The following is a 12,107-nucleotide window of genomic DNA, read 5'->3' as shown; positions in this document are numbered from 1 at the left end:
CTCTGAAGTAGGTCATCAACTATTCATTCTGTTGTGATACATCGAGGCCTATCAGGTGCGATGTGGACCGATTTCGCCAGGCTTCGCGGCTGTTCCTGGAATCACTGCTGGCTGAAGAGCAGAATGAAACAGACTCTACAGAGCCATCACACAGATTGCTCAAAGGCTCCGCATGCATATTTCATGGACGTATTCCAGTTTGGAAGTAATTCCTCTGCTGTTTGAATGAGGCTAGTGACAAGCAACAAGGCTTACACTTGGTATCAAATGGGATTGCTGTAGAGATAAAACATTTATCGACATGTTTACTTATTTATTGTTCGTCTGTTATGGCTTTACTGATGTGTATCAATGATCACATGAAGAAAACAATCCATCCCGTGCAATCATTTATTAAAACTCCCCACTCGAAAGCAAATGGTTCATGTCTCTGAACTGCAACATCGATGCTGTAATTGCACTTAAAGAAGTCATCCAAACAGTGGTTAGTGAAATAAACACAAAGCAACAGTCATTTATTAAAGAAAACACTACAATTGATCTCATTGCTTGAAAACACACTCACCACCAGAATCCATAATTTACGTGGCTCTCTACAGACTACAAAAGTTTACAATGGAAATGTTCAGCTGGTGTATTTCAGGAACACATAATCTCACATACAGCATGAGGTGATGGACTTTTATAAGTCCAACATGGTGCAGTGATTGTCAAATGCTTGTATGCAATGGTATCCCTAGTCGTTCTGCTGTGATTGGATATTGTTTAAATCAATGATCGATGAAGAAAAACGGAATCACTCAGCTTTTAACCAAGTTCTGATTAATTGAAACCTCATTTAGACTGTGAAAACATTATATAACGAAAGGTGATGATGTGTTGTTTTTAGTTTTCATTCTACAGACCTATTTAGTGTACTTAAAATAGATAAACAAGTAACCAAATATCTAAGTGAGTAATTTACCAAAGTAGCTAACTAAGTTTGTAATTCAGTTAGTATCAAAGTAAATAGCTAATTAGCTCACTCTCTCTCTCTCACTCACTCACTCACTCACTCACTCACTCACTCACTCACTCACTCACTCACTCACTCACTCACTCACTCACATCCATAAATAAATCAATTCAACTAACATAGCGCCATCACTTTCTACCTGAGTACTATTCCAAAAAAAATTTAAAAACTGTTTTTGGATATCACACACATCCTCAATGTACGTGTCCATAATTTTTTATTCTAGTCATCAGTCCACACGTCAAACCAACCGAATAAATTGATCTGTACTGGTGCATCATCTTATATTGATTCAATGTGACTGTAAGAAATGCATCAATTCATTTGTGAGGTATATGGAGAAAGAAAAGGGCTTCATTGTGCTGTTTAATTCTTGTTTTTTTAATTTAGGGTTACACAAATCCCAAAACACACTATGTTTCTTTCTGGGGTGAAAAAAACTAACATTTGAAAAAAATACCAGTTCCACTTGTTTATTTTATTTGACCACAGGAACTACCAAACCGAATTTTATTGGAACAATTAGGTTTTATTTTACTCAGAGATATAAATAGGTAATAAGATTTGTTACAATTGTGATTTTTAAATGGGTTCCTGTCCAAATTCAACAAGAGAAAATGTATTTTGCAGTTCTACTTTACATGAGTCAGTAGAATTGTTAGTGTTGATGAGTATCCTGCATGCATAAGCAGTAAATGCGCCCCCCAAAAAATCTGATTTTTGATCCCTTTACTCATATATATGGCACCTCAATTGTGTCTACATGGAAATACAGTTGACATGTCGTGTTTACCTGAGAGTTTTGTGACATGTTGTTTGTTTTGTTTCATTTTTTTTCCCTTATTTCTTTGCTTTTATGGTTAACATTATAGCACACATGAATGTATTCAACATCAAAGAAATGGTTTTAACATTGTGAGAAATTCAAATTTCATTTTCTTTCCTAAGAACACTAAAAATGAAAAATACTTTGCAGCAGGAAATAGGCCTACAGATAATGACAATCAATTCATGTGTGTCTTTTCATTTATCAAACAAACTGCAATGTTCACATGTGCAGTAGTCCCGCCACTTTACAACAATTTTCACATACAACAAACGGACCAGCTCATGGCACCTTCGGTCATTGTCAATCAGTCACTGATTTCATAATAGTAATCAGTTACTAACTTGTGTTACTACCAAAAGTAGTAAGAAATATTTTGCACCTCATCCAACTTTCATTGAAAATGAGCAAGAGCATTTCCAAAAATGTTAAACAATTCCTTTCAGGCATGAACACGAATGGGCACAAATAATAAAACAAACCTAAACTTTGATTAAAGACAATACAAGTGAAATAAAAAGTGTCAAGTCTGCGTTCGGTAGCACCGGTGTCTAATCCTTTTTGCACCTGCTGTAGTAACTAAATACAGTATTGTCTATCCACCTGCGGAACTTCGACACGGCAGTGTAGACGCCAGGAAACTGAGCATCGGCACAGCCGCTCCCCCAGGACACCACGCCGTAGACCCGTCCATCACAGACAAGCGGGCCACCCGAGTCACCCTGGAACCGAAAGACGTACGTTAGAATCACAGACGACAAGATACTCTTCAGGGGCTTCTGGCAAGTTTAACCCAAGGAGAAATTGCAGGGATTAGTTAAGAGCTATAATCATATATCAAGGAATCCCATGAGAAAACAAAATTGGACTGATTCTTCTAACAAGTCTAGTATATGAATGAAGGTAAGATTAATTGTGACATTTAAGAGGATTACACTGAGTGATTATGGGTGTGGTAAGAAAATTGATTAAATATAAAGGAAAAGGTGCCTACAAGAATGAGGAAGTAACACATGTATCACTTTTATAGTACAAGCAATGTGGCCTTGTCAGGGCAGAATAACAATGTTCACCTTTGTAATTTCTTTGGGTGTTTTCTGGAACAAGCGAGGACAATAGACATTAATTGGTAAGTGCACATATAGACGTTTTTTTTAGGGGATTGTGTTTCTGTGTTTGCCCTGCAAAATGTACCCAGGCTGCTACACAAAGTTGGATAGGAAAAACTGAAGCTCCCTGCAAATGTAACTTGGAAAAACTGAAGCATAGACGATATGAATGTTCGTCCATGCAATATATATAAGACATATATTTTGATAGATAGGGACAGAGGTGGACGAGAGATTGGAGAGGCATGATTGAAGGTAGCTTGGTCGATTGCAGGTCCCAGAGCAGAGGGGGTCATCGCTGTGGATTTCTGAACAAATTCCATCATCACTAGATATTGTGCTAGAAAATACATCTGGTGTGAAACTGAAGCCAAATCAAACATGCGGTTCACATGATCCTCTGTGGTGCACGAAGAAGAAACCAGCTGTAAGACATCACCATGTCAATAAAATGTCCTGAAACTCCATAACTCTCTTTATGAAGGCAAAACACATGACGCCTGTATAGCAATTAAAGTCAATGCTGCCATACATGAAGCTTTTCAATGCTCTTGTTTAACGAAGGTCCAATGACGTAAAGTATGAGTCCAAATCTAGATAACTAATGTTATTTTTTTCCAGGTATCACTTGACAACAGTTTGTTTTTAAAAAGAAGCAACCTCTATTAAAGCTGTCGTTACACCCACCCACTGAGTAAAAAAAACGTGGCTCCTCCTACCTGACAGGCGTCCTTTCCACCAACACTGAATCCGGCACAAAGCATGTTTTCTGTGATCCTGCCATTGAACGACTGACTGCTGTTGCAGTTTTCTGTGGAGACGATGGGCAGTTTGACAGTTCTGAGGGTAGATGGGATCTGTCCTCCAACGGGGCTGGTGTAACCCCAGCCCGACACTCTGCAAGTTCGGCCCTCCGCAATAGTGGCGTCATGTCTGGGCAGCAGAGCGATGGAGACGTAGTTGTTCAGGTAGATCGGGACCCTGAGCTGAAGAGATGCAGGACAGTGTGATTGAAGAACAAATGCACTGAGCAGAGTTAAAACAGAAGCAAACAATGATTGAGTAATGCCCCACTATTACATAAAAAGACCAACCTTAATCAGCATAATGTCTCGGTTGTTTGTGGTGCTGTTGTACGCAGGGTGGGGCACCAAAAGATGGGGCAGGATTTCTTGCTCTGTGCCTTCATAAATGGTTAAAGAGTAATCTCCTGCCACGATCAGCATGTTGTTGACCCTGCAGGTGAAACTGAAGTAAGGCTTCTCTTATCAAAACTTTAACGGCAACACATTGCTGTCAGTAGATTTATTATTATTATTATTAACAGTTGGCACATTCCTCATCTGCCAGGGCTGATACCATGCTGGTGTGTGTCAGACACACAAAGAGGCATTCAGCAGCTGATCAGCTTAGCTTGAGCCAGGAAAGCTTAAAAACACATTTCCAAAGATGATGAATTAGTAAAACTTTTTTTTTTTTTACCAGCAAACCTACAGTCAGATGCATAAAACTCTTTTTGACAGTTCTTAAGTCACACATAGATGTGATTCAGCTTTATAAATCTCGATTGATGTGCAGCCGAGTGCGTGAGTCTCATTTCAATGAACAGACGTAGAGTCAAACTTAAACAACCATTTGCATATCAATACGAAACTCACACAATCTGTCAGCAACCAGAGCTGCAGCTTTACAGGCTGACACACACCAGTGAAGTTCACCAAACATAGAGAAAATCCCCAAATCTATTTCTTCTATACCACTATTCCAACTGAGGGTCATGTGTGGGACTGGATATCATCCCAGCTGAGTATAAGTGAAGCCAAGATACAAACAAAATCCCTGTGTGCAGAATTATTCAAAATAATGCTAACATATTATGGAAAATTACTTCTATAAAAATATCAAACATTTTTTGAGATGCACTATGTTATATTTCTAACTACATTATGACGTTGATGGGCAGCGTTCGGTGTGCTGAGGCAGCTGGGAGCTTGGAAAGATACCAGTTGGTAAAATCCCACTTCTCAGCTGAAGACTTTGGCAGGGCAACAAGGATTAATCAATAAAGTCAATATTATGTATTTTCATAGAGATCCATCTTAGATATATTGAAATACTGGTGAGTTTACAGCTGGACGGCCTATTTTTAATTAAGCTGTAATAAGTGCTATAAGCAAAAAAAAACTGCTCTTGTGTTGAAGATTTATATTTGACGTCTGCTCCGGCCGTTCTAATCCAAACCAAATGATCTTTATTTATAAAGCACTTAAACAATCACAAAAATGCAAAGTGTTGTACACAGATATAAATAATACAATAAAATTCCTAAAGATCTTTCTAGATAGCCTGCAACTGCAGTTACACTCTTGGTTTCATATTGAAGATTTTGATTTGTCTCTAAACATAACTAATACAGAAATCGAGGTGCCCAAAATAACTGTTTTATTGTCTATTTAGGATTTCTTCTGAAAAACCAAAAATAAATGAATCCGCCCTCAGGTTTTTCGAGCTGCTGCAACCCCTCTGACACTTTCAGGACTCGGAGTCCTGCATGAGCGGCCCAGCCCAAACTCTCAGAAACACTAAGAGCTACTAAAACATAATCGGCATCAGATCATCAGTCATGGCTTTAACTTCACTCAACTGCTACTCTACAGGTTTCAATAACTCCTTGTTCCATTTACTAGGCTACCATTACATCAAATGTTCAGTTTCCAAAATTATACATTCGTTTTAGAATAACTATTGTTTCTACCCAGAAATTTCAAATTGATCACTGTCATTTATTCTCTTTTTTAAACTGGACGTTGTAGAGATGTAGAGGACTTATTCATCTTAAATGATTAACAGCATATTTTAAACACTTAATTGCCTGTGATCTTGATGATAATAAACACACTGATATTGTGTGTGCCAATATTAAAATAAATGTGGATGACTAAGTCATCGTATGAAAACCATGGTTGACTTCCACTTGTCTGCTTTTTTTCAGGGCAAGAGTATTTTTTGTCTTGACAGACTCTCCCGAGGAAGCAGCAAATGCCACAAATCCTATTTTAATGTCATTATTAACACTTGTGCTCTTCCTTCTGGGAAAGTCTAAAGTAGAATGACAGGAAAAGGGCAATTGAGCTTTCCTTTTACTGGCAAACCATTATTCATGGCCCACAAATAAACAATGACAAGGAAGGAGCAGTGTTTGGTGATAGCATTATCATAGTGGTGTTAAACTTGCGTGTTTTGGTGGATTGTGCCAATAAAGCATACAAAACTGACATTATGGCTCTAAGATCAGTCTACAAATTTCACCTTCAGCTTGACCTGACAACATTACATTTTTCAGTATCTACTCTGACTGTCTCCATGTGTGAGGCTCAGAGTTGTTTCCTCAGAAACTTAAATCCCAGTGTTCTTTCATGCATTAGTAGTATATGAAACTATTTTTGTTTGACTTTATGTGATCTGTTATCTGAGTCTAACCATTTTTTTTTTAAAGTTAAGTTCAAATACTATTGATGACAGACAGTGAAGTGGCTGACATTCAAATTTGGGAAAGTGACATTATTCATCATACATTTTATATTATGTATGAATGTCCTATTATTTTACTGTAACTGAAGATACAGGATTAAGCAAAACCACATTAAAAGGACTGCTTTCTCATGAGCCAAATCCATGTAATTCATAAAACAGTAAAATGCCTTGTTATTGAACCTGGAGGACATAATTTGCTTGTTTCAAACACTGGAGTGTTTGTATCATTTCTATGGGCTTTCTTTCAGTTCTAACTATCTGCTATGGATCGAAATGACTGGATCCTCTAATCAATACCTGTAAAAGCAAATGAACACAAGTCAAATCGAGGTCAGTAGACCTTTCATTCCGAGTATAACTTCCTCATAAAAAGCAATATTAGGAAACTAACATCTCAGTATATAGTGTGACCTGAGTTTTATTCTATCACTTTTTGTACATTTGTGTTTATGCTCTAGGTTATGTAACATTTATTCTCAGCCCAGGTAATGTCAAAGAAGAAAATAGGATCACCCAATGTTGCAGTGTGCTGCTGTGACAACCCAGTATTTATTTATCAAGAAGCCTCCGCAGATGTGCTGGCGGTCCACCGTCTGTATCGACACAATGTATTTGATCGAGTGTGGAACCGGTGCATATCCTCCCACGATGCGTTCCTCTCCAAAGTCCTGACCTGTGGCACACAAAGACACGAAGACGTCGACTAGCACAGAGCGGATTCAGATGAACCCCCATTAAAACCTCCAGCGGTTGGATTTCTCTGTGCAGACCACTGAGAAACTAACACACTTGCACTCTCATTACAGCAGGTGCAGCATCAGCTGGAACGATACAAGTCATGAAGGAAACAACGGAACACAGTGGCTTCTGGCTCAGCGGATCGATGAGAAACAATTCCTTTTCTGAGGTGCATTGATTCACTGGCGCATTGATTTATCGGAACATCATTATCTACCCAAGTCGGAGTTAGGAGGCGACTCCATTTAGATTTCGGATGTTTCGGTTGTGGTTTGACCCCTAAACAGCTTCGACGTAAAGTAGTTATTTGAGGTCAAATTGAAGGTACTTTTTAATTCAATTCCATATACCACAAGGGATTTTCCATTACTAGGCCCATTATTATATTGGAGGTTTTGTATGACAGCACTTACTGGTTCATTACTGTATCTTCTCTAAACATTTGAGAGGAACTCTATGTAGACATCTCTGGGAGAAACAACCATCTCCTCCTGAAGAATAAAATAAAAATAAAAAAAGGTTCATTTCAATTCTTTTAGAGGTCACACAATGCTGTAGTGACTGGTACTCTCGGCCCAATCCAAGGACACCCTGATTTGATTCCCAACTTGGGGCTGAAGCTTGTGTTTGTTCCACTTGTGCCTTGTGTGTGTTTTCTTTCATCACCTCACCATTTTCCCCAAATAGTCTCATATTTGTTGCTGACGAGTCAGGCCACGCACTCATCTCAGTTTAGCTTCATAATATGATAAATTATTCTTCAGTCGAATTATAATCTAGCAATTTTTTAACATTTCTATGGCGTCCATATTGTTTTATGTCTGATGACAAAATCCTTCCGACGCTGGCGAGAGAGTCCATACTTAAGTGATAGAGAATTCCCAATCTGTAATTTTTTCTGTGGGTTGCTGTGCAAATTCCTTTCCACATCTGTGAAACACGTGCAAAGTGCAATTTCAGTGTAGTTCCATATACTGTCAGATTGCTGAAGTGTTAATTTGACACATTTTATGTCTTTCTGTGTCAGTAATGCTTCGGTGGCCTGGCTGTCCACCCCTGCTCCGGTCTCCCTGCGAATACCTCCAGTCACTCATTCCAAACATAATTTCTTCTTAAAGCTACGGACTTTTGACTTACTTTTGATCAAGAACTCAGCCTTACCCCAACCGACCGGTCTTTTGAGAGGCCTTTAAACTGAGAAATAAAATCTGCTGAACAGATAACCGTATGAATAAAATATGAATACTCAAAACGCTTTAAAAAACTTCAGAGACTTGAGAGGCATTCACTGAGTTCTCGACCCCGGTATTTTTTTTAAAACTTGCTGCCAAAGCCCTATGAATAACTACAATGTGGACGTTTGAATAAACTTTTAAGCACAAAGCCTGAACTGTTGATCAGTGACTGAAAGATAGTCCAGTCCCAGATGACACCGCACTTCATTACTGTCCCAGATATTGATCCTCAGCTATAATTAGCGGTAGTGGTGCATGTCAAGAGCAAAACGGTAACTTTATACCATGCACATGGATTGAATGTGTGACAGCGCTCGCATGCAACTGCATCACAAAGGATTATGTAAGACCTGGGGGCTAAATCTTGAACAATCGCTCTACTTTCATATGTCACCCGCTTTATAATATGTCAAATAAACATCAGAGGATCAAAAGAGTAGATCATGATTTTTCAAACACTGCTAAACGGTACAATGAAGTATCACAGAATTGCAGATGGATGACAGTTGACTGCATTCTCGGACACAGACTTATTGCCTCATATGGTTTTCATTTAGGTAAAAGACATTGAAAGTACATAAAGAAACTGAAAACTTGCTGGCCTCCTGGCATAATTACGCATGAAATCAAGCTACAAAATCTCAAATGCCAGACTTCTTCAACATGTTTATCTGGATAAGCTTTTATTCTTTTTTTTGTCTTTATGACATAATTTAACAAAAGCAGGTGTTGGCCACATATACCTATTGTCATTTTCATTGTTCGCCTTCATTGTTGCTGAGGTTTCAGGTTTATCTTCACTGACCTTTACTTTTCAAAGGACCCTGCATGTTTATGATTGTGCATGGGAAAATATGTCTGCTGACTCATCTTTAAGCAAAAGGAACAATCAGGAAAGTGTATTAATGGTTTTTGAACCACACCATGAAGGACATTAGAAAGGACTTACATAAATGAATGTCTTTGTTTAAGTTTTTGTGAATATTGAAATGTTTATCTTTTCAAATCAAAACCATACACATCATCTCCATTTTATTTGTCGACTTGATGAATAATCCGGACTTTAACTGCCAAAGCTAAAAAGGATGCTTTTAAAGCTACTAATCTTATATTAGATGCTTAGTCTCTCAACCCAGACAAGTATGAAATAAGATTGAGTTGGCTTTCAGGATCCCAGACATCCCCACTGTGTCGTCATTGTATCCCCAAGGATACCTCACATAAAGTTCTTACTTCAATATCCTTCACTCAACCGTACACGCAGGTTAAAGAAGCTTACTTACAGTTTACGGCCAAGACTTCCAACAGTATACAGAGCAGTAAAGATGGCAGATCCATAGTGAGACAAAGGGAAGAGCTGCTACCTGCAGTGAGAGGCTCAACCTTTGTGCTTGCTGTCCCAACTTGAGAGGACGGCATCTCACCTGCACTCTGCCGGTTCCTGTTTCCGTTGCCATGGTCACCACCTTGTCTTAGGCCAATATATAATTGAAGCTTTTGCAGCGTGGCTCTTTATCTCACCTCTTCCGTGACCCAGTCAAGCTGTCCTGTACCTGTCCATTGTTTGTGTCATCATGGGGTGTAATGTCGCTGCTAACTGTCACATCAGCGCTGAGACATGCTTGTAAATCAGGACATGCTGGTCAGTTTCATCGTGTCATAATTCCACATGTGCTTCTGATGTTGTGGCACCTCCCAGTGTGTACAATCTGGGAGCAGGCTACCATAACGTTCTTGATCAAAATAAATGACAGTACAGTCTAGTTTACTAAATATAATTATATTATGACAGAAAATACAAAAGCATTCTGAACAAACTAGCCAATGTGACATAAAGGCCACATTCAAGTACATTTTGAATATATTATTCATTTTTATAATGACATCTGTTTACAAAACACACACAAACAGACCCCTGCAACAAATGGAGACATGAGGTTGCAGCAAATCAATATTTTCCCAGAATTCAAATACTTTTTTAAAAATCAGAATATCATAGATTCCATTACAAAGTAACGTTTTCAATAACTTATTTAGAATACATTGAACAGACATGAAATACCAAAACGAAAGACTATTAATCAATCATTAAGATGCATCAGTCAGATTTTATGCATGTTAAAAATATGACTGATGTACAAAATAAAGAATTTTAAATCTGAGTCCAACAGTTTGCCTTAATTCTTCCCATGGTGCATCCTGATGCATGCGCACACGGACAGGTCTGCTATGTTGCCCCATTCTCAACAGACATGCCATGCACCTTGTATTCAGACACCTTTCTATCAGAAAATAACTTCCACGCCCGCAACAGTTGAAGCTACAGCATCTTGTTTGTAAGCTTGGACCACATGAGCGAGCCTTTGAGAACGTTTGATGGATACAGATCATATCAACCTTGAAACACCTCGAAAGAATTGCAGTTTTGGAGCTGCCCCAATCATCTAGCAACCACAATTTGGCCCTTGTCAAACTCGATTAAATCAAATTTTCCTGTTTGTGAGACATCATCTTTTAGGATAAAAGGTTCACTTTATACTGAATATATCTCACGCTAAAGCAGGAGCCATGATGAAAGCGTCACTTATGGTCATTATATTAGGGCTGTTGCATATCTGTCTAAGTGAAGTCCAAACGGGCTACTTTCATGTATAATGAAAAAAGATACAAGGGATCTTTATCGGATGATATCACTGTTCAGTTTCCTGTCCCTGATTCCCCCAGAAAGGATTAATGGGGGTTTTGACTGATGTTAAGCAGAAATGGTTTCCTGTAGGAGACTGGGTCAAACCAGCACTGCTGCGCCACATCTCTCCAGCAGCCAGATGTCATTAAAAATGAAGCACAGCTCCAGCGGGTCTCATCACAGTTACCATTTCTCAGCGGAGTTCCTGACCTCAGCCGGCTAATGGCGCCTCTCTATTGCCCTCGATGCTGCTGCTGATAGCTGAAGTCACGCTCGTGGTACCTCCGTTATCCCGCTGAGTGCTGACCGCTGCTTTTTTTCCGCATGACCTGTTCCTGAGTCAAAGTTCTGCCGTTGGTGAAGATGATTACCACTGCCTGTTCTCACATTCATCCGTCAGTTCAGGCGGCTCCCCTCATTGTTTCCATACACTCAGTCTGTGCAGGACTAGGGCTTAATGTGGAGACTTCAATCCAACATTTCTCCCAAAAACTTTAATCAGCTGAATATGAATAACTCATTTGCAGACTATTTCACCGTTGCAATCACATTTTTACACACTCAATTACAACTCCATCTACGATAATGATAATGACTATTATGTGACTAGTATCTTTTGTAGTGATACAGCTGAAATGATAGAAATTCAAGTCAAGGATGAAAGTTTAAACTTGCCTTGATAAAAATTTGCTTCTGTTTACCTTTAACAAATATAAATAGACTGTAAATGGGATGCGTAATAAATATTTGTCTCACATACGATATATGCTAGTCACTCGTTAGTTGTACATGCAATCAAAGTGACTGTTAACTGAAGTTGCAGTGTGCAAATAAATGTCGTAAATGTTAACATTTTATGTAAATATTCTTCATCAGAAACAGTGATGATATCACATCAACACAACATTGTAAAAAATGTAAATCTAAAAGCTTCATCAAGGTGGACACATTTCTTGAGTGCCTC

At 38.7% G+C, this 12,107-nt stretch overlaps 1 protein-coding gene across 1 annotated transcript; it reads right to left on the bottom strand.

Annotated features, from left to right (window-relative positions):
- Positions 1 to 378: 378 nt before the first annotated feature.
- On the bottom strand, positions 379 to 9,844 carry LOC308113114 (trypsin-3). Its single transcript, XM_080469095.1, has 5 exons — positions 9,741 to 9,844; positions 6,998 to 7,157; positions 4,045 to 4,186; positions 3,670 to 3,936; positions 379 to 2,563 (listed from the first exon to the last, which is right to left on the bottom strand). The coding sequence occupies exons 1-5, from the start codon at positions 9,793 to 9,795 to the stop codon at positions 2,393 to 2,395; spliced, it is 795 nt and encodes a 264-aa protein (XP_080325221.1). The 5' UTR covers positions 9,796 to 9,844; the 3' UTR covers positions 379 to 2,392.
- Between the last annotated feature and the right edge of the window lie 2,263 nt (positions 9,845 to 12,107).

Source organism: Lipophrys pholis, assembly GCF_963383615.2.
Source record: "Lipophrys pholis genome assembly, chromosome: 8".
NCBI lineage: Eukaryota > Metazoa > Chordata > Actinopteri > Blenniiformes > Blenniidae > Lipophrys > Lipophrys pholis.
The sequence above is the reverse complement of the archived record's forward strand: the minus strand, read 5'-3'. Positions and strand labels throughout refer to the sequence as shown.

What these genes read in the sequence shown, in the direction of transcription:
- LOC308113114 (XM_080469095.1), bottom strand. Translation starts at nt 9,795, where the DNA reads ATGGATCTGCCATCTTTACTGCTCTGTATACTGTTGGAAGTCTTGGCC. An exon ending in GCAGCACACTGCAACATTGG is followed by an intron (nt 4,187 to 6,997) that starts GTGATCCTATTT and finishes TTTCACCTGCAG; the next exon opens with GGTCAACAACATGCTGATCG. An exon ending in GTGGAAAGGACGCCTGTCAG is followed by an intron (nt 2,564 to 3,669) that starts GTAGGAGGAGCC and finishes TTTCGGTTCCAG; the next exon opens with GGTGACTCGGGTGGCCCGCT.